The sequence below is a fragment of the Cucurbita pepo genome, chromosome 10 (assembly GCF_057944985.1).
Source record: "Cucurbita pepo subsp. pepo isolate OVF chromosome 10, ASM5794498v1, whole genome shotgun sequence".
Taxonomy (NCBI): domain Eukaryota; kingdom Viridiplantae; phylum Streptophyta; class Magnoliopsida; order Cucurbitales; family Cucurbitaceae; genus Cucurbita; species Cucurbita pepo.
The window spans coordinates 3,362,306-3,387,886 of NC_141807.1; the positions used below are offsets into that span (position 1 = coordinate 3,362,306).

General features: G+C 37.1%; 7 protein-coding genes, 2 non-coding genes and 1 pseudogene across 10 annotated transcripts; 7 read left to right on the forward strand and 3 right to left on the reverse strand.

Moving 5' to 3' along the window:
• Positions 1 to 68: 68 nt before the first annotated feature.
• On the forward strand, positions 69 to 3,321 carry LOC111803645 (uncharacterized). The gene is made up of 7 exons (XM_023688153.2): positions 69 to 264; positions 385 to 586; positions 724 to 1,062; positions 1,173 to 1,219; positions 1,449 to 1,511; positions 2,767 to 2,899; positions 3,002 to 3,321. The coding sequence occupies exons 2-7, from the start codon at positions 460 to 462 to the stop codon at positions 3,016 to 3,018; spliced, it is 726 nt and encodes a 241-aa protein (XP_023543921.2). The 5' UTR covers positions 69 to 264; positions 385 to 459; the 3' UTR covers positions 3,019 to 3,321.
• Positions 3,322 to 3,460: 139 nt separating this feature from the next.
• On the reverse strand, positions 3,461 to 5,601 carry EMB2453 (Tetratricopeptide repeat (TPR)-like superfamily protein). Its single transcript, XM_023688151.2, has 2 exons — positions 5,148 to 5,601; positions 3,461 to 4,835 (listed from the first exon to the last, which is right to left on the reverse strand). Exons 1-2 carry the CDS (start codon positions 5,490 to 5,492, stop codon positions 3,645 to 3,647), a joined length of 1,536 nt encoding a protein of 511 aa, XP_023543919.2. The 5' UTR covers positions 5,493 to 5,601; the 3' UTR covers positions 3,461 to 3,644.
• Positions 5,602 to 5,657: 56 nt separating this feature from the next.
• On the reverse strand, positions 5,658 to 5,729 carry TRNAW-CCA (transfer RNA tryptophan (anticodon CCA)). The gene has a single exon. It is a non-coding gene; the product is annotated as a tRNA-Trp (tRNA).
• Positions 5,730 to 5,802: 73 nt separating this feature from the next.
• On the reverse strand, positions 5,803 to 5,874 carry TRNAW-CCA (transfer RNA tryptophan (anticodon CCA)). The gene has a single exon. It is a non-coding gene; the product is annotated as a tRNA-Trp (tRNA).
• Positions 5,875 to 6,771: 897 nt separating this feature from the next.
• LOC111803288 (cytochrome P450 71AU50-like) lies at positions 6,772 to 9,344 on the forward strand. The gene is made up of 2 exons (XM_023687621.2): positions 6,772 to 7,692; positions 8,679 to 9,344. Exons 1-2 carry the CDS (start codon positions 6,805 to 6,807, stop codon positions 9,291 to 9,293), a joined length of 1,503 nt encoding a protein of 500 aa, XP_023543389.2. The 5' UTR covers positions 6,772 to 6,804; the 3' UTR covers positions 9,294 to 9,344.
• A 1,094-nt stretch (positions 9,345 to 10,438) lies between these two features.
• Positions 10,439 to 12,375, forward strand: LOC111803289 (cytochrome P450 71AU50). Its single transcript, XM_023687623.2, has 2 exons — positions 10,439 to 11,389; positions 11,635 to 12,375. The coding sequence occupies exons 1-2, from the start codon at positions 10,508 to 10,510 to the stop codon at positions 12,247 to 12,249; spliced, it is 1,497 nt and encodes a 498-aa protein (XP_023543391.2). The 5' UTR covers positions 10,439 to 10,507; the 3' UTR covers positions 12,250 to 12,375.
• Positions 12,376 to 14,467: 2,092 nt separating this feature from the next.
• LOC147790467 (cytochrome P450 71AU50-like) lies at positions 14,468 to 16,176 on the forward strand. Its single transcript, XM_087127851.1, has 2 exons — positions 14,468 to 15,405; positions 15,476 to 16,176. The coding sequence occupies exons 1-2, from the start codon at positions 14,551 to 14,553 to the stop codon at positions 16,082 to 16,084; spliced, it is 1,464 nt and encodes a 487-aa protein (XP_086983977.1). The 5' UTR covers positions 14,468 to 14,550; the 3' UTR covers positions 16,085 to 16,176.
• An 877-nt stretch (positions 16,177 to 17,053) lies between these two features.
• On the forward strand, positions 17,054 to 18,903 carry LOC111804335 (cytochrome P450 71AU50-like). Its single transcript, XM_023689096.2, has 2 exons — positions 17,054 to 18,083; positions 18,161 to 18,903. Exons 1-2 carry the CDS (start codon positions 17,214 to 17,216, stop codon positions 18,773 to 18,775), a joined length of 1,485 nt encoding a protein of 494 aa, XP_023544864.2. The 5' UTR covers positions 17,054 to 17,213; the 3' UTR covers positions 18,776 to 18,903.
• A 634-nt stretch (positions 18,904 to 19,537) lies between these two features.
• LOC111803202 (cytochrome P450 71AU50-like) lies at positions 19,538 to 21,910 on the forward strand (annotated as a pseudogene). The gene is made up of 3 exons (XR_015422669.1): positions 19,538 to 19,878; positions 20,134 to 20,696; positions 21,277 to 21,910. The product of XR_015422669.1 is annotated as a cytochrome P450 71AU50-like (transcript).
• An 820-nt stretch (positions 21,911 to 22,730) lies between these two features.
• On the forward strand, positions 22,731 to 24,576 carry LOC111804485 (cytochrome P450 71AU50). The gene is made up of 2 exons (XM_023689307.2): positions 22,731 to 23,657; positions 23,740 to 24,576. The coding sequence occupies exons 1-2, from the start codon at positions 22,788 to 22,790 to the stop codon at positions 24,352 to 24,354; spliced, it is 1,485 nt and encodes a 494-aa protein (XP_023545075.2). The 5' UTR covers positions 22,731 to 22,787; the 3' UTR covers positions 24,355 to 24,576.
• The last annotated feature ends 1,005 nt before the right edge of the window (positions 24,577 to 25,581 follow it).

Sequence of the window (25,581 nt, forward strand, 5' to 3'; positions counted from 1 at the left end):
CTTTCTGGGCTCAACGGCCCATTTTAGGCACATCTGTAATATCCAACCCGCGCCATTCTCATACCGTCCGCGGCATTATTCAGTTTCAAACTAGCTTCTTTCCCCGCCCAATCTTCCCCGCATCTCAACACTGCCCCTCCGCCGGAGCTGAAAAGGAGGAGAGAGAGATTTCGCAGCAGTTCACCGGCGAAGTTTAATCCATTCATTCCTGTCTCCGGTAGTTAGATTTCCTGAAGTCTTGGAAACCAATTGTTAGAAATTCAGGTTATTGACTTTCATTTGTGTTTATTTATGCCATTACCACTACGAACTTCAATTAATTACACTATGCACAACATTTAGGGTTTGAGAGTCTTTGTATTATTTTCATTTATGAAAATCTAGTGATAAATTGCGGATTCGTTTGAGAATGCTGCAACGTGAGTAGTCCAGTAAAGCCTAGAAAGACTGGTTGCTGAAATGGCAAGGCGAAAGGCGAAGAAGTCAGTTAAGAAGTCCAGCCCTTCACCTGTTCGAGAAGCAAAGGATGGATCAGCGAATGAGCTAAAAAGTGAGGATCAAGCATCATTGGTCTCCGACGAGGATGGTATGTTGAAATTCGCAGTAATTCCGATTCTTTTTCCGGAAGCCGGAACTTGATTTAAGGAAGAAAAAATTTTCTGTTAAAATTGTCCGAGGATTTAACATAATTGTTGCGCTGCTTTCGCCATTGTTTATGTTTAGTTGAACGGCATGCTACTGCAATCCGTGCCATTCGGGATGTGGAAATCGAGCGTTTGATTACTGAATTGCGGTTGCTGCGTTCGTATTTCAACAAAGAGCAATTGCAAACTCCTCTATTGCAATTTTTCGAAGAAAAACTTCCAAGCTTGTCCATTTCAAGACGAGGCGAACAAGGAGAAATTGAAGTGCAATGGAAGAATACAGAGGATGAATTACACACTAATCCAGCTGATGGAATAGATATACATGCTTCTCTCCTGCATCGCCTGTCCACAGCTTACCCCAACTGTTCTGCCGGAATGCGATCTTTTAATGGATTTGAATTTTCCAGTAAATCAGGTATCTGTAGATTTTGGATTTTGGATTTTGATGCGTAAAACTAATTGGTAAGTACACCTTTATGTGATGTTTCATTGCTGTAACTCATCTTCTTTCTCTACTGGTGGCAGTGAAAACAAATCCTTTCAATGTTGAGAGCCTGCAAATTCCGAACTTCGTAAGTAATTTTACATTTGATATCATAAATTGTTTGCTAGAAATTCTTAAATTTAGACCAGTAGAATGAGTGATACCTTGTGAGCTCACAAAGTATGATTTAGTTTGTCTATATCTTTTGTTTCATGTTATTGTTTTGTGGAAGAATGCCTTACTCGTCTTCATGAGAAATAAAACCGTGTACGCTTTGGTATTGACTGATATATTTATTGACAATTCTTGCTTTTTAGGCTTTGGAGGAACCCTCAGATAACATGGTGCTTGGCATGCCAGACCTTCTCCAAACTCCTGGGGTTCGTATCTTCATTGTTTTTGCACATCGCTTATTAAGTTAGCCGTTTCATGTTAATATTCTATAATTGTTTGTTATGCCATTTTTTCAATATTTGGTGATTCTCTTGACTCAAATTATTTAGGCACATATACGTGCCGGGTCAAAGGAATAGAATTACTGTAGTGGTAGCGTGTCTGCAATCAATTATTGATGTTTTGTTTCAAATAATTAAGGGTGTCTAAGCGAACTTGTGTGTATAAACTAATTATAAACAATTATCTAGCTTAATATTGAACTTCAATAAGTTTGGATACACGATGTCTTTGTCTTGGTAATGAGTTGGAATCTTGTTGCTGACCATCGGTTAGACTAGACTTAGTGGCTAACAAGGTCCACTATATAAATAGTGTAAACGGCTTAGAGAAAATGAGTTCAACACAGTGGCCATCTTAGCTACGTAAGATTTAATATCCTGCAAGTATTTTTGATAGCCAATTATAATAGGTTCAGACGATTTTCCTGTTAGGTATAGTTGAAGCTCACAAACTCACCTCGATAAGACTTGTACTTCGTATACTCATCGGTAAATTGTAAATGATATTTATTACTGGTATTGGTTTTACAAAAGAATGCTATTTGAAAATACTAGTCATGGAACGTTGGATGTTAGCTGAGTCTTCAGTGGAAATGTTCCTATGGATATCAATACCATGATAAAGGTTGTTCATATTCTTAAATGTACTCTGCTATCATCTGATCAAAGTTGTCAACTGGAGGTGAAAAATCAATTGCAGGACAAAGATACAAAAAGGTTATTGGGAGGCAATAATTGATAATTTGTCAGTGAAGTATAATTTTGTACGTAACAAATAATACTACAGCGTGATTCGATTGCAAAGGGATTGATGGAAGTGCTGGTTTCATTTCAAGTTATTATTATCATTACAAGTTTTAGTTATAGATTAAAAAAAAAAAATATATATATATATATATATATATATATATATATTGACGCATTGAAAATTTAGAAAAAGCGAGGAAAATCTTGATCCCATGGAAGGAAGCTGCAAAGATGAATTCCTAGTACAAAGATTAGTAAGGCTGTAGTTAAAAAAACATGGTTTACATTTGGTAACGTTGTTTGGGGAATTGTTTCAATAAAGTTTTCTATCTTTTTAGGAAAAGAATAATGTGTTTAGATAACTGTTTCTTAAGTCTGGTTTGCCTTTCTTTTAGTGTATTCTACAATAAGCTAACTAATTCTCGTTCTATAGGTAAGTAACCAAAGATTGTCTATTGGAATGACGCCAAAAACCCGAAGGCTGCCAAAGCCGGGGGAGGTGCTTGTATCTATCCATGGATCCCCGCTTGGCGTTTACAGGGAAGACAACATGGAAGCAATCCATGGTATGTACAATTTGGAAATGTTAACGAGTAGGCCAAATAAGTTGGTGGGCAGATATGTTTATCATGCTTCTAAATTTTTCTAATAGACAAATTAATGTGCAGAATCAGAAGAGGGTTGATTTGCTGATTCAAGGCCACTTGACTGCTTGTCAATTAAAGAAAAACTTCAGATGCAATCGTCCTGAGCATCGTTCCACCGGTCGTTCTATCAACCTACTTGCCATGTATCTACCCTTTTGATTACTGCTTATTAAAAGCTACTCCTTGTGTATAACTAAAAATTTGAGTGCTTTTACTCGAGGGAACGAGCATGAACAAACGCACAATATCTCCACTAGATTTTTGTGTATGAATATTTGTTGTGAACCTTGATGTTGATATTGATCAAAGGTGAATCAAAGGCTAAATCAGCTTTTACTCCATTAATTTCCCTCCATTATTCGTTGAGAATCTTGCATCGCAAATTTATCATCCCTCTTGACTGGTCTTTATTTCCAGACATTTTCTGTGATCACTGAAACAGTTTCAAATAGCTTATGAAGCGAAAAAATGGATCAGATGGGTGAGAAGGCTCCCTGATGATCACTGAATTAATTTATATATCCCGATTTTATGAGATAAGAAATGAGCATATATACAAAATTTTGACTTCTTGTTAACACTCCACATTCCTGTATCTTTCTTTGAACTGCAGCACCTTTCTCCAATGGGGGAAGTCAAGAAGCTCCTTATGAATGAAGACCGACTACAGAACTTCCTCTGGAGCATGGTTTTTCACACTACTTTCCAATTTTCTTGAACCTCTGCTATTTCTTGAAGATATTGGTTTTTCCACACTACTTTCTGAGTGTCTTGAACCTGTTCCAGTTCTTGCAGGTTCTGGTTTTTCTGGTGAAGATGCAACAGTTCCCAAAGCATCGAGGAAGAATCTCTTATTTGGAATGATGCCAGCTTTGTCCATGTTCTTCAAGAGCTTCTCCACAAGTTCCTTCGCATCAGCTTTGGTGTAAGCTTTATACAGAAGCTTGTATGTTGTTGAATCTGGAAACACCTTCATACTACTCGCACTCTCGAAAAGCAAATCGGCTTCCATGGGCAAACCATTCATGCAGTAAACATCAAGCATGGCGTTGAGGGTGGAGACTCTCACCGCCTTCCCAGAATTAACCATTCCATCAAAGATTTCTCTAGCCTTAGAAACACAGTCACAGTGACCATACATCATGATTAGACTTTCACAAGTGACATAGCTTGGATCATATCCCATATCCTTCATCTTCCTAAAAACTTCTTCAGCTCTCTCTCTAAGTCGTGCCTTCCCGTAGTTTGTGATCATCGAATTGAATGTAGGTAGCGTTGGCCTCTCCTTCGATCGTAATAAACTCTTGAACACCTGTTCCATCTTGTCAAATAGCTGTTTCTTCCCATATGAATCAATCAACAAGTTAAAGGATATGATATCTGGTTTGATTTCATTACTTTTCATGCGAGCAAGCATCGTTTCCATCTCTTTGATCATCCCATTTTTCCCATATGCATCCATCACTCCATTATATGTGTATATATCAGCTGAAACAATGCTCTCATCAAGATCTTTAAACAAGGCATTAACTTGATCCACTTTTCCAGCTTGAGCAAAAGCTCTGGTAAGAATGTTGTAAGTAACAACATTTGGCTTACACCGTTCCATTCCCTTCATCTTCTCAAAGTACCAAAGGACTTTAACCAAAGCCTTGGCTTTGTCCTTAGAATGAAGGTGCGCTGTGATAAGTGCATTGTAGACAGAAGTATCAGGTCGACACCCACTATTTCGCATCTCAGAAAAGAGCCATATAGCCATCCGAATTTGGCCCTTCTTTCCCATAATAGATATCAGTTTAGAATAAACCCCATTGTCAGCAATATACCAGCGCTGTTTCTGCATCCATCTGAAAACCTGAAAATGAAATACATCAATAAGAATTTCTTTGCCTTTTTAGCTTCACCCAGAAAAATTTAGACTCTCCATTGTTCATCCATGCCAAATAGAGCTTGAACTACATTACAAATTCCATTCATTTCCTATATTTTACAAGGAAGTGTATAGTTCACAAATTGAAATTCATATCCTCGCTTTCAAATTCAATCAACTCTGTCTGTGAGCATTTTCATCATTACCCATTTATCAACACTTAACAGGCAGCTAAAGAAGTTAGAAAAATCAACACCCAGAGGCCCTAATTCAGAGTTCAAAAGAAGAAGAGCGAACCTCGAGGCACTGAAGCCATTGATCCTTTTTCCCTAATTCTTCAAATAGAAGAAAACAATGCTCAGTTCTCATAACACGGACGTACTTGTCCAGTGTCTTGAGCAATGGTTCTTTATCGCTGAACTTTCTGATTACACCGCGAACCAGTTCTTCAGCCTCCGACCTGTCGGTCTTAGCCCCGGATTTCCTATTCGGTCGAGTTGAAATACAGACCACTCGGGTCGAAACGGCTCTCCTCAGAGACAATGGGAGTGGAAACCATGTCTGAGAGAGTTGGAAGTTTCGGGAAGAAGAAGAAAATGGAGTAAATGAGGGAGACAATTGCAGAGAAAAGGAAAGGGGCATTGTATGTTAAGCTTCGTCTTCGACTGGGAAAGGATAGCAAAATCCAAAATCCAAAATCCGATGAAGAAAGGGGTGGATTCTGTAAATTCGACAAAGTTTAAGAACGATTTAGTAAAAGTAACATAAATGGGGTTGGAAAAATTGAAAGAAAAAAATAAGAAATTTTGAACCCGACGTGAATCGAACACGCAACCTTCTGATCTGGAGTCAGACGCGCTACCATTGCGCCACGGATCCAGTTGTTGACGATCATAAATAGTTACAAATAATTATAAGTAGAGTGGAAAATTGAAATAAAAAAAAGAAACTTTGAACCCGACGTGAATCGAACACACAACCTTCTGATCTGGAGTCAGACGCGCTACCATTGCGCCACGGATCCACTTATTGATAAACGTTAAATACTTATTTTATTTAACTATATTAATTTATTGAAATTGGTTAAAGAATAATAACTTTCAAAGCACTAATTATATATCCTAAAATCTGATTTAAATACCTAATAGAATTAAACAAAACTTTATTAAACTTATAAGTCATTAATTTTATATAATCTTCTTTTAGCAATTTAATTTTATATAATCCCACCATTTCTCTTTCCATCCCTTTTGGCAATTGAATTTCCAATTTAATTAAAAAAAGTCTAATAAAGCACTCCAAATTAGACCAGCCCACAAAATATTTTTAAATGAATAATATAATGATTTGTCAAAGTATGAACAAATAATTCCAAATAATTATATGCTTCTTATTTTGTGTTTTACTTCTCAACATTTCTCTCCATTTTTTTTTAAAATATTATTTTTAGAAGGAAGATTTCTTTCCAATTTCAAACTTACACCACCCAATCTGGACAATCCATAATTATATATTTAAAATCGGTATCTTAATAATATAATATAATTTTAACAAAAAATAAAAAAAATAAAAAAAATAACAAACCAAGCTTACAGTAGATATTGTCTATTTTGTCTCTCAGTTCCACGATTTTAAAACGGAGAAATTTACACACTCTTGTAAACAATGTTTCATTTCTTACCAGAAGTCTCATGAAAATCTAGTAATTTCAAATCTCCGCTTCAATTGTTGAAATCTCTAGAGGAAGTGATATTTGACTTTTTGAATAACCAACCCGCTAAAATCTAGAAATTTCTTGGTGGCATTAAAATATATACAAAAAAAAAAAAAAAAAAAATGCCATCATTATTGAAGGTTGTAAAAACCAACATCTATAAAAGTAGTAGGTCCATTCATAATAATTAAGCTCATTCTCAATTTCATCATCATCATCAGCTGAGAAGAGGTGCATGCCATGCCTTGGATTTGGGCCACACTTGCTCTGCTTCTTCTTTCCCATTACCTCTTTCAAACATGGCGATTCAACATCAAAAGCAAGGGAAAGAAATTGCCTCCTGGCCCAAAAGGGTTTCCAATTATAGGCAGCCTCAATTTGCTCAAACAGTTCCCTCACAGAGATCTTCACCGATTGTCCCAAAAACATGGACCCATCATGCACATGAAATTGGGTCTTGTAAACACCATTGTCGTGTCTTCCCCTGAAGCTGCAGAGCTCTTTTTGAAAACCCATGACCTTGTTTTTGCAAGTAGACCACTCACTATGGTCTCTAAGTTATTATCTTACGGCCAAAAGAACTTGGTTTTTGCTCAATATGGTTCATATTGGCGCAATGTGCGCAAAATGTGTACACTTGAATTGCTTAGTACACAAAAGATTAACTCTTTCAAGTCCATGAGAAAGGAAGAGATTGGATTGGTGATTGAGTGTCTAAAAAAGGCTGCAAATGATGGTGTTGCTGTTGATCTTAGCTCTAAAGTTGTGTCTCTAAGCACAGACATGACTTGTTTGATGGTTTTTGGGAGGAAATTTGGTGATGAAGAGCTTGATGATAGGGGCTTCAAGGCTATGATCCAAGAGGTGATGCAATTAGTTGCTGCTCCTAACTTGGGAGATTTTATTCCGTTTATTTCAACCTTTGATCTTCAAGGGCTGACCCGTCGGATGAAAAACGTCAGCCAAGTGTTTGATGGTTTCTTTGAGAGAATTATTGATGAGCATCCCAAGTCTAAGTCCTTTGGTGAAAAAAGAACCAAGGACTTTTTAGATGTCATGTTGGATTTAATTGGCTCCCAAGATACCGAATATCGGATCGATCGATCTAGCGTCAAAGCTATAATATTGGTGAGCTTTTTTTTCCCCTCTCCTTTCGCTTTTAGTTTCTATGAGTGTAAAACGCGTCTGCTAGGGGAAGGTTCTCTTTGGGCTTTCCCTTTCGGGCTTTCCCTCAAGGCTTTAAAACGCGTCTGCTAGGGAAGGTTTCCACACCCTTATAGATGGTGATTTGTTCTCCTCCCCAACCAATGTGGGACATCACAATCCACCCCCCTTCGGGGCCCAGCGTCCTCGCTGGCACTTGTGGAAGGTTTCCACACCCTTATAGAGGGTGATTTGTTCTCCTCCCCAACCAATGTGGGACATCACAATCCACCCCCCTTCGGGGCCCAGCGTCCTCGCTGGCACTTGTTCCTTTATCCAATCGATGTGGGACCGCCCCCAAATCCACCCCCTTTGGGGCCCAGCGTCCTTACTGGCACACCGCCTCATGTCTACTCCCCTTCAGGGAACAGCGAGAAGGCCAGCACATCGTCCGGTGACTGGCTCTGATATCAACGACTCAGATCCACTACTACCAGATATTGTTCTCTTTGGGCTTTCCCTTTCGGGCTTCCCCTCAAGGCTTTAAAACGCGTCTGCTAGGGGAAGGTTTCCACACCCTTATAGAGGGTGATTTGTTTTCCTCCCCAACCAATGTGGGACATCACAGTTAGATCCCACGTTAGTTAAAAGGGGAAGAAAACTCTCCCTAATACACGCGTTTTAAAGTCGTGAGGCTCCTGACGATACATAACGGATCAAAGCAGACAATACTGCTAGCGGTGGGTTTGAGCTGTTACAAATGGTATCAGAGCTAGACCCTAGGTGGTGTGTAGCGAGGCTAACCTTCAAGGGGGTGGATTGTCAAATTTCACCTCGAAAACCTCTTACTAATAGATATGTTTTAAAATTGTGAAACTAACAGCAATACGTAATTAGAGCGGACAAAATCTGAACAGAGACATTTGAACTAATTTATGTTTTATATGTTTTTACTGTTTTTTTTTTAATAGGATATACTTGGTGCTGCAATGGACACGTCAGCCACAGTAATTGGATGGGCACTACCTGAGCTCATTAGGCATCCAGATGTAATGAAGAGAGTGCAAGATGAGCTAGAAGATGTGGTTGGCTTGGATAGAATGGTAGAAGAATCAGATCTAATTCACTTGGAATATTTAGATATGGTCATCAAAGAGATTCTTAGGTTGTATCCACCCGTTCCATTATTAGTTCCTCATGAATCTCTTCAAGACTGCATCGTTGGTGACTTTTTTATCCCAAAAAAGTCACGTGTAATAGTGAACGCATGGGCCATTGGACGAAATCCAAATGTTTGGGCTAATCCAGAAAAGTTCTATCCCGAGAGGTTTAATGGTAGCCAAATAGATGTAAGAGGGAGAGATTTTCAATTAATTCCATTTGGAGCTGGTCGAAGAGGTTGCCCTGGAATACAACTAGGTTTGACCGTGACTCGTTTGGTGGTAGCTCAACTTGTGCATTGTTTTCATTGGAAGCTTTCGAATGATATGTCGGTAGATGAATTAGACATGACAGAAGAATTTGGCTTAACTTGTCCTAGAGCTCAAGATCTTATAGTAATTCCTATTTATCGTCTTCACATTTGAATTTACTCTTTCTTTAGCGCTAAATTCAATTATGTAAAAGAATTTTTTATATTTTGAATAAAAAATAATAACTTGAGATTAGGCAATAAAGGGTAATATTGTAATCTTACATGGATTAAAATTTGATTTAGCTAATAACAACAGATATATAAATAGTGGTATAATTTTAATTTCGTCTGATTATAAGAAAAAGAAATCCATTTAAATTAGTTCACATAATATTTAAAATTTCAAAAAATAAACCATGCAAGACATATACATATATTTAATTTTCATATATTAATTATTTTGCAAACAATTCAACGGATAACTCCTTTTCTTTTATCTCCTAATTTCTTTATTTCTTTTTAATATATTTATCTGCATTTATTAGATTTAATTATTAAAATTAATTCTACAATCAAACAGATTATAATAAAAAATAAATTCATTAAATCGGCCTAATAAATGATTCCACCGTCATAAGGAGGTAATAGTTAATTAACTTATTAAAAAGTATAATTAATTAATTAATTTTATTTATAAATATATTTTAATTTAATGGAATTAAGTATACATTAAAAAATATTAATCAATAATTTAATTTATTAAATATAATTTGATATTTTCTTTCCTGATTCGAATTAACTAAGTTTATCAATGTAATTGTGAAATGAACGGAATCTTAGACATGAAAGCATTAGAATTTAACATGAACTTTCTTGGTTAAATTATAAGTTTAATCTAAAACTGTAACAACCCACCATTAGATATTGAGACTAGGGAAAAATTTCCACAGTTTCGTTTTCCGTTTCGACCGACGTGAAATCTGACCATCCACCCCCTTAAGGCCAGCGTCTGATGTGGATATCACAATTCATTTGGAATGTTTTGTTCCCTTCTCCAGTCGATGTGGGATCTCACAATCCACCCCTTGGAGGCTTAGCGTCCTCGTTGACATAGCGTTCAATGTCTGGCTCTGATACCAATCATAACAGCATGATGTCACTGTTGGTAGATATTGTTCGCTTCAACCCATTACGTATTGTGGTCAACTTCATGATTTCAAAACACGTCTACTAAGGAGATGTCTCCACATCCTTATAATGAATGTTTCATTTCCAACGTTGGAATCTCATAATCGGGTGATTCTATTTATTATTAGTAGACATTTCAAATCCTTTTCACACGCAAGCCAACATCCTCTCATTTCAAGTCTAGTCCAGCAGAAAGCCATGGGTTGGATTTGGGTCGTCACCATTGCAGGGCTCGTTCTTGCTCTTCTCTCACGCTCATGGCCGCTCAAAAACCATAGAAAAGGCAAGAAATTGCCTCCTGGACCAAAAGGGTTTCCCATTGTTGGCAGCCTTCATTTACTAGGCAAGCTTCCTCACAGAAATCTTCATCAATTGTCCCAAAAATATGGACCCATAATGTGCATGAAACTAGGCCTTATACCCACCATCATAGTCTCATCCACGCACGCCGCCGAGCTCTTCCTCAAGACCCACGACCTCGTTTTTGCAAGCCGCCCATCCTCCGAGGCTTCGAAGCACATTTTATACAACCAAAAGAGTTTGTCCTTTTCTCCATACACCCCTTATTGGCGCAACATGCGCAAAATGTGCACTCTCGAATTGCTCAACAGCCTCAAAATAAACTCTTTCAAGCCCATGAGAAAGCAGGAGCTTGGGTTGTTGATTGAGTCCCTTCGAGAGGCTGCACATAACAGAGCCGCTGTAAACCTCAGTTCTCAAGTCACTTCTTTTACTACGGACAACGTTTGTTTGATGGCGTTTGGGAAGAAATATGAAGACAAAGAGTTTGATAAGAGAGGGTTCAAGAGTGTGATACAACAAGGCTTGCAATTGGTAGGTGGTGTTAATTTGGGTGATTTTATTCCTTGCATTGCATGGCTTGATCTTCAAGGCCTATCTCGTCGGATGATATCTGTTCATAAGGTGTGTGATGAATTTCTTGAAAAGATTATTAATGAACATCTTGAGGCCACGGATGGAAAGAGGACCAAGGACTTTGTTGATGTCATGTTGGACCTTATACATTCCCAACAATCGGGGTATCAAATTGATCGTTCTTCCATTAAAGCTATAATGCTCGTAAGTTTTTCAATTCTCTTTTAAAAATGTTTGTTGAAACCACTGCACCTAAACGACAGTGAAAGTTCTCTATTTATAATCATTTACTGAGAAATAAATACAGTAAATTACAAATAATATGGAAATAACATATAGGAAGTAGTAATATAAGGTAAATATCCTTTATAATAAACGGTCAACTATCCTTTAACATCTTAAATTCAAACTTTTAATTGAAGCTATAATGCTGTCTTGGATGTTTGCAGGACATACTTGCAGCAGCAATGGATACTTCAGCTACTACGGTCGGATGGGCTATGTCAGAGCTCATTAGACATCCACATATCATGAAGAAAATGCAAGATGAATTAGAAAAAGTGGTTGGTTTGAACAGGCTTGTTGAAGAATCCGATCTCAAAAACTTAGAATACTCGGAAATGGTCGTGAAGGAGATTCTCAGATTGCATCCTCCCGCTCCGTTATTGGTTCCACACGAGTCCGTTGAAGATTGTACAGTTGATGATTTTCATATTCCTAAAAAATCACGAATAATAGTAAATGCATGGGCGATTGGACGAGACCCAAGTGCTTGGATTGACCCGGAGAAGTTCATACCCGATAGGTTTATTGGTAGTCAAGTAGATGTGAAAGGAAAGAACTTTCAACTAATTCCATTTGGAGCTGGTCGTCGAAGTTGTCCAGGAATGCAATTGGGATTAATCATGGTTAACTTATTGCTAGCTCAACTTGTACATTGTTTTGATTGGGAGCTTCCAAATGGTATGACACCGTCCGAGCTGGACATGACTGAAAAATTTGGTTTAACTTGTCCGAGAGCTCGAGATCTTATGATCGTTCCTTCCTATCGTCTTAATTATTGATAATCATAAAAAAGATACTTGAATAATGTGTATTTTTGGATTAAATTCTTTTTTTAGAGTAAAAAAAATCATGAAAATTTGTATGATTAAAAAATAGAAACAATATTAAAATACGAATGCACCGTTTGTCACAACACAAACATTTTTTCTCGTTTTATTTTTTTTAATGTTTTTGAAAATTTTCTAGTGATTATAATGGGCAGAAAAAAAAAAAAGAAAGTGGTCACCTAATTATTGTATAATTACATGATTAAATGCATACTTTATTATTAAGTAAATGAATTTAGTCGAAATAATTAAGTATATGATTCAATTAGGATAATGAATTCAAAATCCCCAAATTAATTTAATTAAAGACTCAATTAATCATTTTTCTAATAAAGACTTATTAATAACAATTAAATATTTTTTTAAGTTTGATAGAGAGTCCATGATAAAATTATTTTATTAACGAAATAATAATTAAGTACATAACTAATAGCTAATTAAATTTAAGTTAATTAATAGAAAAAAAAATCAATTATTAGAGGTAGATAATTAATACAAAATACTAGCTCATTTACCTTGTAATAAAGACAGATTATTTGCTACATAATCAATATAATAAGGATGATATACATTGAAGTACATGATATAAACATCTTCATAATTGCACCATGTGAAATACATTGGTTCTAACGATGGGGACAACAGAGTGCAGATTGGACAAGAAGGTCCAATCAACCACCGGAAAACATGAACACTGAATCAAAGGGGTGGCTGCGGTGGGTTGGGCTGAGTTGTTACGCAATTGGAAAGGATATCAGTTGATCATGAATATGTTGTACAAAACACAGTGGTCCGTCCAAAAAAGGCAGGCCATGGCAATAAAGCAGTGGGTGAGGAAAAAAGGCCCTCCATAATTGAATCCGACTAATAATACATCCGCCCTTCATATCTATCATATCTATCATATCTATCATATTTGATCTTTTATTTCAAGTAAATATATATTTACGACTGATTTACTGTGAATATCATATTTGACTTTTTAGTATACACAACTATGTTGTATTCATTTATTACTATTTCCATTTAGTGTTCTTTCCGTATCTGTAATTTATTTGATTCTCTAAAGGATTATAAACACAGAAATCCACCACAATTTAAGTTGAGTGATTTTAACAAATATTCTCAGTGACGTTAAGAATATTATGTCAAGAACATAGTGGTCCGTTCAAAGAAGGTAGGCCATGGCAAAAAAGCAATGGGTGAGGAAGAAAGGACCATTGATAATTGAATTTGATTATAACTCTCACCATTAGTTTCATAGTTTAAAAAATGGTCTGTTAGGGAGAGGTTTCCACACACTCGTTAGGAATACTTTATTTCCCTCTTCAACCAATGTGAGATCTCATAATTCACCCCCTTACGGACCTAGCATCTTCGTTGGCACATTGGCTGGTGTCTAGCTTTAATACCAATTGTAACAACCTAAGCCCCGAGATATTGTCCTATTTTGACATTTTCTTTTGTGCTTCCTCTTAAGATTTTTAAAACTCATCTATTATGGAGAGAGTCTAGCCCTACTTCGACTAGTGTCTGTTCAGTAATTGGACCTGATATCATTCGTAACAGTCCAAGCACACCGCTAGCAGATATTGTCCACTTTGGCCTATTACGTATCACTGTCAGCCTCACGGTTTTTAAAATGCGTCTACTAGAGAGAGGTTTCCATGTCTTTATAAGGAATGTTTTTCCACACCTCTCTCTAAACAATGCATTTTAAAAACTGTGAGGCTGACGACGATACATAATGAGTCAAAGCGAACAATATCGACTAGCGGTGGGTTTGTGTTATTTCAAATGGTATCAAAGCTAGACACCGAGTAGTGTGCGAGCGAGGGTGTTGGCTCCCAAGGGAGTGGGGGCTGACGACGATACGTAACAGGCCAAAGCGGACAATATCGACTAGCGGTGGGTTTGTGCTGTTACAAATGGTAGCAAAGCTAGACATCGAGTAGTGTGCCAGCGAGGGTGTTGGCTCCCAAGGGGGTGGATTGTAAAATCCATACCGGTTGGAGAGGGGAACAAAACAAAAAAAGTAGAAACCTCTCCCTCGTAGAAACATTTTAAAATTGTAAGATTGACGACAATACGCAACGAGCCAAAGCGGATAATATCTACTTGGGACGAGCTTTACGTGCATATACAAAATTTTTATAAATACATAACAAAGCTCTCATTTATTATGGACCAAAAAACTTCCAGTTTATGAGCTGAATTTTGGAAGCTTTAGAAATCAATCTCCACCCACCACAAATGGCTTGGATTTGGATGATTATTATCATGTTTACTCTTGTGCTTCTCTTTTGGGCATGGATGGGGAGGAACCAAAGCAAGAAACTACCACCTGGTCCCAAAGGGTTTCCCATTTTGGGTTCCCTTCATTTGTTGGGAAAGCTTCCTCATAGAGATCTCCATCGTTTGTCTCAAACATATGGACCCATCATGCACATGAAACTGGGCTTTGTTAACACCATTGTCGTGTCTTCCCCTGAAGCCGCCGAGCTGTTTTTGAAAACCCACGACCTTGTTTTTGCAAGTCGCCCACCTAATGAGGTTTTCAAGCACATATCTTTCGGCCAAAAGACCATGGTATTTGCCAAATATGGTCCTTATTGGCGCAACATGCACAAAATGTGCGTACTCGAGCTGCTTAGCAACCACAAAGTCGATTCTTTCAAATCAATGAGAAGGCAAGAGCTCGGGGTCTTGATCGACCAACTTCGTGACGCTGCAAACAGTGGCGTGGTTGTAAATCTCACTTCTAAAATCTATTCCCTCACTATAAACATGGCATGTCTTATGGTCTTAGGGAGAAAATTTGAAGATAAAGAAATTGATGAGAGGGGTTTTAAGTGGATGATACAAGAGATCTTCCATTTAGCTGGAGCTTTTAACTTGGGGGATTTCATTCCTTTTATTGCACCTCTTGACCTTCAAGGATTCACCCCTCGTGCAAGATCCGTTCATAAAGTATGTGATAGCCTTTTTGAGAAGATCCTAGATGAACATCTTGAATCCAACCACAATCATACCAAAGATTTCGTTGATGTCATGTTGGGGATTATGGGCTCTCAACAAGATCGATCCAACATCAAAGCCATAATGCTTGTAAGTAATCATTTTGATTTGGTACTACAAACTTTATTGTTCTAAACATACTCTTAATTATATTTTTTAGGATATGCTTCTTGGGGCAGTAGACACTGCAACCACCAGCATCGGATGGGCACTAGCTCACCTCATCACACATCCACAAGTAATGAAGAAAGTGCAAGACGAATTAGAAAAAGTTGTGGGCTTGAATAGAATGGTGCAACAAGAAGACTTGGATCACTTCGAATACTTAGAAATGACGGTTAAAGAGGTTTTAAGGCTGCATCCTCCTATTCCATTACTAATTCCACACGAATCCGTAAAAGATTGTATAGTTAATAACTTCTATATTCCTAAAAGATCGCGTATGATAGTGAATGTATGGACAATTGGACAAGATCCAAGTGTTTGGAACGATCCCGAAAGATTCTTTCCAGAAAGATTCTATCCAGTGGAGATGAAAGGAAGAGATTTTCAACTTATTCCATTTGGATCTGGTAGAAGAGGATGTCATGGAATGCAATTAGGTCTAATCGTGGTTCATTTAGTATTAGCTCAACTTGTGCATTGTTTTGATTGGAAGCTTCCAAATGGCAAGCTGCCATTTGAATTGGATATGACCGAAAAATTTGGATTAACTTGTTCCATTGCTCGAGATATTATAGTTACTCCTACCTACCGTTTGCGAGACTAAAGATGTATGAGCTTTGTCATAGCTACCAACATTTATAACGAAGGAAATAAAATTTGAATATGCAAGGCTTGGTATGTATTTAATTATTATGGTGTGACTTTAACATTTTTATTATATTTAATAAATTTTTAATCTAATTTGTTTTTATTAAATTATTAATAAATTTGTTAAAATAAAATAATTGTATTATAACTCCATATTGTCAGATAGTCAAATTTGATGTTATTATTATTATTAGTATTATTAGTATTATTTACCCTAAAAAAAATAAAGAAATCAATTAAGTATCAAACAGTTATGCTTTTAAAAGTATTAAGTTAATTTGTGATAATAAGTTACGTCTTTTTTTTTTTTTTACAGCACAACTCAATAGTCACGTGACAAACTTTTTTTACTTGTAATTTTTAAAAATATTATTTATTTATTTTTATTATTATGCGATTAAAATAGGTTGAAAAAAGTGGGTTGCAACTAAATACTGACTAATTACATGATTAAATGCATACTTTATTATTAATTAAATGAATTTGGTCACGTGTGCTTTTAATTATATAATTAATTGTATAGTTCAATTAGGATAATACATTCAAACCCCCACTAATTAATTTAATTAAAGACTCAATTAATCATTTTTTAACAAAGACTTAATAATACTAGTTTATTACTTTTTTTTTTTTTTTTTTTTTAATAAAATTCAAATATTTGATATTTTAGCCTGAAAATAGTAATCAAGTACATAACTAATTAACCATCTAATTATTTTCAAATAAAACAATTTTACGCATGTTTTTTTTTTTTTTATTTCTTATTTAATAAAAAAAATTATTAGAGGTAGCTAATTAATAGAAACTACTGGCTCATTTATCTTGTAATAAAGACAAATTATTTGCTACGTAATCAATATAGTAATGCCTCGTAAATATAAGGATGATATATATTGAGAGGCTTAATCGAAAGAACCAACCCATCAAGCATCTAAATTTTTTTAGTTCAATATACATTTGAGATCTCCTCTACTCGAGGAGGGAGCTAAATATTTTTAATAAGAGTGTGAAAATCTTGTGTTTTCATTCCAGTTTATAAGCTAACTTTTGGTAGCTTTAGAGATCGATCTCCACTCATCCCGAAAATGGCTTGGATTTGGATGATTATTATCATGTTTGCTCTTGTGCTTCTCTTTTGGGCATGGATGGAGAGGAACAAAAGCAAGAAACTACCACCTGGTCCCAAAGGGTTTCCCATTATGGGTTCCCTTCATTTGTTGGGAAAGCTTCCCCACAGAGATCTTCATCGTTTGTCTCAAACATATGGACCCATCATGCACATGAAACTAGGCCTTGTCAACACCATTGTCGTGTCTTCCCCTGAAGCCGCCGAGCTGTTTTTGAAAACCCATGACGTTGTTTTTGCAAGTCGTGCACCTAATGAGGTTTTCAAGCACGTATCTTTTAGCCAAAAGACCATTGCATTTGCTAAATATGGTCCTTATTGGCGCAACATGCGCAAAATGTGCATACTCGAGCTGCTTAGCAACCACAAAGCCAACTATCTCCAATCAATGAGAAGGCAAGAGCTCGGGTTCATGATCCACCAACTTCGTGACGCTGCAAACAGTGGCATGGTTGTAAATATTAGTTCTAAAATCTATTCCCTCACTGCAAACATGGCATGCCTTATGATCATAGGGAGAAGATTTGAAGATAAAGAACTTGATGAGATGGGGTTTAAGTGGATGATTCAAGAGATCCTCCATTTAGCTGGAGCTTTTAACTTGGGGGACTTCATCCCTTTTATTGCACCTCTTGATCTTCAAGGATTCATCCGTTGTGCAAGATCCGTTCATAAAGTATGTGATACGTTCTTTGAGAAGATCCTAGATGAACACCTTGAATCCAACAACAATGACACCAAAGATTTGGTGGATGTCATGTTGGGCATTATGGGCTCTCAAGCAACCGAGTATCAAATTGATCCATCCACCATCAAAGCCATAATATTAGTAATTAACCAAACACTTTGCTTTATAATTCTACAATAATTTGTTAATATTTTCTCCTAATCAGGCATTATTTTTAGGACATGCTTCTTGGGGGAGTGGAGACATCAGCCACCACCATTGAATGGGCACTAGCTGAGCTCATTCGACATCCACAAACAATGAAGAAAGTGCAAGATGAATTACAAAAAGTTGTGGGTTTGAATAGAATGGTGCAAGAAGCAGACTTGGATCACTTGGAATACTTACAAATGGTAGTTAAAGAGACTTTTAGGTTACATCCTCCAAATCCATTACTCATTCCACGTGAGTCTGTCAAAGATTCGGTTGTTAATAACGTTTACATTCCTCAAAAGTCGCGTATAATATTGAATGTATGGGCGATTGGACGGGACCCAAGTGTTTGGATTGATGCAGAAAAATTCTTTCCTGAAAGATTTATTGACAATCAGGTGGACGTGAAAGGAAGAGATTTTCAACTACTTCCCTTTGGATCTGGTAGAAGAGGTTGTCCTGGAATACAAATGGGTTTAGTCACGGTTCATTTAATATTAGCTCAACTTGTGCATTGTTTTGATTGGAAGCTTCCAAATGGTATGCTACCAGATGAATTAGATATCACAGAAAAATTTGGTTTAAGCTGTCCTTTAGCTCACAACATCATGGCTACTCCTACGTACCGTTTGCAAGACTAATGAAATTGGTCGGTGATAATCTTACCCGAAGAGCTAACAAGGTTAAACGATATTATGAGATTTGTCACTTGAGAAATGTAGCTACTAAAATTTATATGCAAGAAAGTATAAGTACGGAAAATAAAGTATAAACTGTTTGTATTAAAAATAAAAAATTATCTATTATAAATTTTCTCGAGAAATGTCTCAAATTCTATCAAAATAAGTGAAGAATTTTACGGAAATGAAGATTGAAACAAGTGGTGAAGACCGAAACATGAAAAATTCACTCGTCCTGTCGCCTCTCAAGGTAAAATTTCCATAGCCTTAATTTTTTAGGGTAAAATATATTTATTTAATTTTTATTTGTATTTAGGTTTCAATTTTTAGAATTAAAAACTCATACTCAAACCTTGGAGATTAAATCCATTTTAAAACTCTCATATCCACGTGGATTTTAAAAGGATAAATTTTTATTTGATTCCATTTGGATTAAAAATTGAAATTAATGTTTTATTAATAAAATTTTATTATCGGAGTTCCCAATGCATTTGAATAATTGAAGTGTTCCTGTCAATGATATCATTCATTGACTTTAATATCAAACAAAACGACAAATGGAAAATAAAATATCAAATGGATCCCGACCCCATATCCGATCTCTCTAGATAAGAGTTTCCCATCTAACGCCAGATATCATGGACACGTATTATTACATCAATAGATCTGCTTTGTAACCGTCGGATCTGATATAAAGTCGTGACAGGCTTAACGGCAAGATCTTCAAAACCCTTCTACATTTGGGTATGCTCTCCTTATGGCTTGGATTCTGCTAGTGGTTGCATTGGTTGGTGTAGCTCTTCTCTGGAGATCATGGCTGCATAGAGGTCCCAACCAATTGCCGCCGGGTCCTAGAGGGCTTCCAATTTTGGGTAGCCTTCATTTGTTGGGAAAGCTTCCTCACAGAGACCTTCGAGCCTTATCTCAAAAATATGGGTCCATTATGTACATGAGGCTCGGCCTTGTGCCCACCATCGTTGTCACCTCTCTTCAAGCTGTCGAGCTCTTCCTCAAAACCTACGACTCAGTGTTTGCTAGTCGCCCGTTTCTTCTAGCTTCTAAGTACATATTGTTAAAAGATTACGTGTTTAGATTGCTGTATTTGATTTAAATCTTCTGATGGTTAGGAGTCGATTTGTTTTTTATTTGATTTACTCTTTGATTTGATTAGATTTTGTTTTGATTTGTTACCAGATTTTCTGATTTCTAGTTAGATTTTCTAGATATCTCTTTCTATTCTCTGTGTATATATAGAGCATTCTTGCTCTTCAAAATTCAATCATCTCATCAATTATTCAATCAATCCCTCTTTCACTAACACATATCATACGGTCAAAAGAATTTGGGGTTTGCTCTATATGGCTCATATTGGCGTAATATGCGTAAAATGTGCACGCTTGAATTGCTAAGCAATGTCAAAGTCAACTCTTTTAGATCAATGAGAAGGGAAGAGGTTGGGTTGTTGGTTGACTATCTTCGAGATGCTGCAAAGAATCGTGCCGTTGTGAATCTTAGCTCCAAAATTTGTTGTGTCATCACGGATATGACGTGTCTGATGGTGTTTGGAAAGAAGTATGCTGACCAAGAGTTCGATGAGCGGGGTTTCAAGTCTGTGATACAAGAGGGGTTGCAGTTAGTAGCTACTCCTAACTTGGGAGATTTTATTCCTCCAATTGCAGCGCTTGATCTTCAAGGGTTGGACCGTCGCTCTAAAGCTGTTAGTAAAATATTTGATGGGTTCCTTGAGAAGATTATTGACCACCATCTTGAATCTAAGCATGAACATAAGACCAAAGATTTTGTGGATGTCATGTTGGAAATCATGAACTCCGAAGAAACTGAGTATCAGATCCAACGGTCTAACATTAAAGCTATACTTCTTGTAAGTATACTTTCTATGCATTCATGCTTTACTGATATTAATACTTGAACTAAGGTTATGAGACAACAGCATGCTTTTCTGATTATTTTTGCATAAATTATTGAACTTTGTCTCCTCGAAAGTTGGAACTAGCTCAAGTCTATCACTAGCAGAAATTGTCTTCTTGTCCTTTTTATAAGCTCCCTCTTATAGTTTTTAAAATGTGTTTGCTAGAGAGAGGTTTTCGTACATTCTTAAAGAATGTTCGTTCTTCTCTCCAACCGATATGAGATCTCACAATCCACCCCCTTTGGAGCAGTGTCTTTTCTGACACATCGCCCAGTATCTAACTCCGATACCATTTGTAATAGCTCAAGCCTACCGCTAGCCCATATTGTCCTCTTTGAAATTTTTTTTTTTGGGTTTTCCCTCAAAGTTTTTAAAATGCATTTGATAGTCTGATAGGTCTTATAAAGTATGTTTCGTTCTTTTCTCCAACCGACGTGGAATCTCACATAGTATGTTCTAAATTTTAATAGCATGCCTCCTTAAACATAAAGATTTCAGTTCTTGATTATAATTATTTTGACACTATTTTTAGGATATGCTAGTTGCCGGAATGGACACTTCAGCCACTACCATCGGATGGGCGATACCCGAGCTCATCAGGCATCCACATGTGATGAAGAAAATGCAAGATGAATTAGAAAAGGTGGTGGGTTTTGATAAGAAGGTTGAAGAATCCGACTTGGAACAATTAGAATACTTGGACATGGTCGTTAAGGAAATTCTCAGGCTACATCCACCCGCTCCAATATTAGTTCCGCACGAGTCTCTTGAAGATTGCGTTGTTGATGGCTTCTATATTCCTAAGAAATCACGCATAATAGTGAATGGATGGGCAATCGGAAGAGACCCTAACTTTTGGATTGAACCAAGAGAAATTCTTTCCCGAAAGGTTTATGGGTAATCAACTAGATGCGAAAGGGAGAGATTTTCAATTGATTCCTTTCGGATCAGGTCGAAGAGGTTGTCCTGGAATGCAACTGGGTCTAACAATGGTTCGTTTGGTAGTAGCTCAACTTGTGCATTGCTTTGACTGGAAGCTTCCAAATGGCATGTTACCTGATGAATTGGATATGACGGAAGAATTTGGGTTAACTTGTCCCAGAGCTCAAAAACTTATGATTACTCCTATTTATCGCCTAAACAACTAACATGCTTATTTATCAGCTTGTACGTGTAATAGCTCAGCTTTGGTTGGGTCACAATCAATGAGTTACAAAAGTCCTCGTGCTGTATGGGAAGGTGAGCAATGCACATCAATTGCATAAAGACATATGTATGTTGGATGATGGAAGTCCCACATCGGCTAATTTAGGGAATGATCATGGGTTTATAAGTGAGGAATACTAACTCCATTGGTATGAGGCCTTTTGGGGAAACCCAAAGCAAAGCCTTCTGTTGAGACCCACCGTTCTATTATTGGTTCTACACGAGTCTCTCGGACGTTGTAGAATCCATAACATCCGTACCTTAGGAAATTGCACATAATATTGAACATATGAGCCAATGGATGAAACCCAATTGTCCAGATTGATCTATACATCAGAAGCCAAGTGAACATTAGAAGCCAAGTGCATGCAGTCAATTCTTCGGCCTCGTTCGCATAGACGCACCCAATCTGTGTGCCAATCTGTGTGATCGACGGCCTGCACTTCTTTTGGTTGAAAGCCCCTTTAAAATCACCCCAAATCAATATATTTTTATTAAAAAATTGATTATTGATGGTCCCAATGCATTTGCATAATTCAATTGGCCCATCCTCATCATTTCTTGACCTCATACGAAACAAAACAACAAACATTAAATGCAAGCAGATTGGTCCCATGCTCTACTTGTAGGAAACAAACAGAAAATAACACTAAAAGTCGAATGGATCTCTTTCCCATATCGCAATTCAGCATCCCAACAATGGATATCTCTGGCAGATATGATATCAATAATTTTCAAAACGGGACAAGCTTCAGCTTTGTGTTCATCACAAGGACGGCATTTCAGCTATTTAAACAACCCACATCTCCACATCCCTTCTACACTTCCTATCAGATTATGGCTTGGATTTTGCTAGCCATTGGATTGTTTGGTGTAGCTCTTCTCTTGACCTTATGGCTGCATAGAGGTCCCAGCCAATTGCCTCCTGGTCCTAGAGGGCTTCCAATTTTGGGTAGCCTTCATTTGTTGGGAAAGCTTCCTCATAGAGACCTTCGAGCCTTATCTCAAAAATATGGTTCCATTATGTACATGAGGCTCGGCCTTGTGCCCACCATCGTTGTCTCCTCTCCTCAAGCCGCCGAGCTCTTCCTAAAATCCCATGATATTGTCTTTGCTAGTCGCCCATTTGTTCAGGCTTCCAAGTACATGTCATACGGTCAAAAGAACTTAGCGTTTGCCCCGTATGGCTCGTATTGGCGTAATATGCGTAAAATGTGCACGCTCGAATTGCTAAGCAATGTCAAAGTCAACTCTTTTAGATCAATGAGAAGGGAAGAGCTTGGTTTGTTGGTTGACTATCTTCGAGATGCTGCAATGAATCGTGACGTTGTGAATCTTAGCTCCAAAGTTTGTTGTCTCGTAACCGATATGACGTGTTTGATGGTGTTTGGGAAGAAATATGCTGACCAAGAGTTCGATGAGAGGGGTTTCAAGTCTGTTATACAAGAGGCCATGCATTTAGCAGCTACTCCTAACGTGGGGGATTTTATTCCTCAAATTGCAGCGCTTGATCTTCAAGGCTTGGACCGTCGCTCTAAAGCTATTAGTAAGATATTTGATGGGTTCCTTGAGATGATTGTTGACGACCATCTTGAATCCAAGCATGAAAATAAGACCAAAGATTTTGTGGATGTCATGTTGGAAATCATGAACTCCGAAGAAACCGAGTATCAGATCGAACGATCAAACATTAAAGCTATAATTCTTGTAAGTATAGTTTACGCGTCAATATTGTTTATAATTATTATGAAGATATGATTCATGAATATTTTTCGACACTATTTTTTAGGATATGTTAGTTGCGGCAATGGACACTTCATCCACTACCATCGGATGGGCGATACCCGAGCTCATCAAGCATCCACATGTGATGAAGAAAATGCAAGATGAATTAGAAAAAGTGGTGGGTTTTGATAAGAAGGTTGAAGAATCCGACTTGGATCAATTAGAATACTTGGACATGGTCGTTAAGGAAATTTTCAGGCTACATCCACCCGCTCCGTTATTAATTCCACACGAGTCTCTCGAAGATTGTACTATTAATGACTTCCATATTCCTAAGAAATCACGCATAATAGTGAATGGATGGGCAATCGGAAGAGACCCTGATGTTTGGATTGACCCAGAAAAGTTTTTTCCTGAAAGGTTTATGGGTAGTCAAATAGATATGAGAGGGAGAGATTTTGAATTGATTCCCTTTGGATCGGGTCGAAGAGGTTGTCCTGGACTGCAACTGGGCCTAACAATAGTTCGTCTAGTGATAGCCCAACTTGTGCATTGCTTTGATTGGGAGCTTTCAAATGGCATGTCGCCTGATGAATTGGATATGACGGAAGAATTTGGATTAACTTGTCCCAGAGCTGAAGATCTTATGGTTACTCCTATTTATCGTTTAAACAACTAACAAGTTATATAATTATACATAACTTATTCGAATAACTAAGTTGGTTACGATGTTATCAGCATGTACGTGTCGAAAGAGCTAGTTTGTGTATTTGATAAAGAGTTATGACTCGTAGCCCTTTCCCGTGTGAGAAGGTGGGGCATAAGTCATCATTGTATAAAGACATGTTACATGTGCCAATAAACAAGTTGGGTAAATGAATACAAACCGTGTTGGGATCCACCATTGTATTGTTGGTTCTACACACGTCTCTCGATAACCGTACAATCAATAGCATCCATACCCGCAGGAAAGAGATCTTTGAGTGAACATTAGAACCCAACTCTATGCAATCCATTCTTGGTCCTTCATAGGTCAACGGTTAGATATGGAACCAGATGCCTAGACTTAGTATAGATATATTTGGAAGATATTTGGTAAAGATATATATGGTAGATATTTGGAAAAGATTTGACAGACATATATTTGATAATTATATCGAGTGGTTTTAAATCTTTGAAAGCTATATTTAGTAAATTGAAACTATATATATATATATATGCCCACTAGCCGACTTTCTCGTATTCTCCGTTACCTGAAGTCATCAGTATAAAACCTTTAGTCAATATTTCTCTTTCTCTCTCCTGTTTTTTGTGTTCATCTTAATCGAGTGTGTGCGTTGTTGAGCGATCCTAACAATTGGTATCAGAGCTAACAATTAGAATCGATCCTAACATCGACAGCCCCAAATTGGCTTGTTTTTATGTCACGTGCACTTCTTTTGGTTAAAAGCTCACCCCCAAATGAATAAATGCCAACCTTAAAGATTGAGCCAATTCTCGAGCAAAATAGCCCAATGCTCCTAGATTGTGTCACGATCGTACTTTTTTTGCGATGTGAGGATCACGGCCTATTCTTTTTATAATATAATTGTAACCCTCCGCAACACTTGTTGGTGTCATCAAGCGGTAAAGTCCATTGTCAGGAGATGGGTCTATTAAGATAACAAGTGTCGTGTGGCCACTCGTTCAAAGACAAAAGCTAAAAATCTTAAATGACAGCTAAGTAAAGGAGGAGTACATGAATGAACCAAAATCAATATGATACTAAAAATGGTTAGAAAGTCACTACTTATATTAGCAAGGTACACTTTCTTTTTCAGTAAACATGAAGTCAATTATAGAAATTTTGTGATTAATGTGCAGACTCTTACCTCCTCCCTTGAAAAAGTATCTCAAATTTATATCT

Coding starts and splice junctions, on each gene's coding strand:
- LOC111803288 (XM_023687621.2), top strand. CDS start 6,805: ATGCCTTGGATTTGGGCCACACTTGCTCTGCTTCTTCTTTCCCATTAC. Junction 7,693..8,678: donor GCGTCAAAGCTATAATATTG/GTGAGCTTTTTT, acceptor TTTTTTTAATAG/GATATACTTGGTGCTGCAAT.
- LOC147790467 (XM_087127851.1), top strand. CDS start 14,551: ATGGCTTGGATTTGGATGATTATTATCATGTTTACTCTTGTGCTTCTC. Junction 15,406..15,475: donor ACATCAAAGCCATAATGCTT/GTAAGTAATCAT, acceptor TATATTTTTTAG/GATATGCTTCTTGGGGCAGT.
- EMB2453 (XM_023688151.2), bottom strand. CDS start 5,492: ATGCCCCTTTCCTTTTCTCTGCAATTGTCTCCCTCATTTACTCCATTT. Junction 4,836..5,147: donor AATGGCTTCAGTGCCTCGAG/GTTCGCTCTTCT, acceptor TTTCATTTTCAG/GTTTTCAGATGGATGCAGAA.
- LOC111803289 (XM_023687623.2), top strand. CDS start 10,508: ATGGGTTGGATTTGGGTCGTCACCATTGCAGGGCTCGTTCTTGCTCTT. Junction 11,390..11,634: donor CCATTAAAGCTATAATGCTC/GTAAGTTTTTCA, acceptor GGATGTTTGCAG/GACATACTTGCAGCAGCAAT.
- LOC111803645 (XM_023688153.2), top strand. CDS start 460: ATGGCAAGGCGAAAGGCGAAGAAGTCAGTTAAGAAGTCCAGCCCTTCA. Junction 1,063..1,172: donor TGAATTTTCCAGTAAATCAG/GTATCTGTAGAT, acceptor TACTGGTGGCAG/TGAAAACAAATCCTTTCAAT. Junction 1,220..1,448: donor GCCTGCAAATTCCGAACTTC/GTAAGTAATTTT, acceptor CTTGCTTTTTAG/GCTTTGGAGGAACCCTCAGA.
- LOC111804335 (XM_023689096.2), top strand. CDS start 17,214: ATGGCTTGGATTTGGATGATTATTATCATGTTTGCTCTTGTGCTTCTC. Junction 18,084..18,160: donor CCATCAAAGCCATAATATTA/GTAATTAACCAA, acceptor CATTATTTTTAG/GACATGCTTCTTGGGGGAGT.
- LOC111804485 (XM_023689307.2), top strand. CDS start 22,788: ATGGCTTGGATTTTGCTAGCCATTGGATTGTTTGGTGTAGCTCTTCTC. Junction 23,658..23,739: donor ACATTAAAGCTATAATTCTT/GTAAGTATAGTT, acceptor ACTATTTTTTAG/GATATGTTAGTTGCGGCAAT.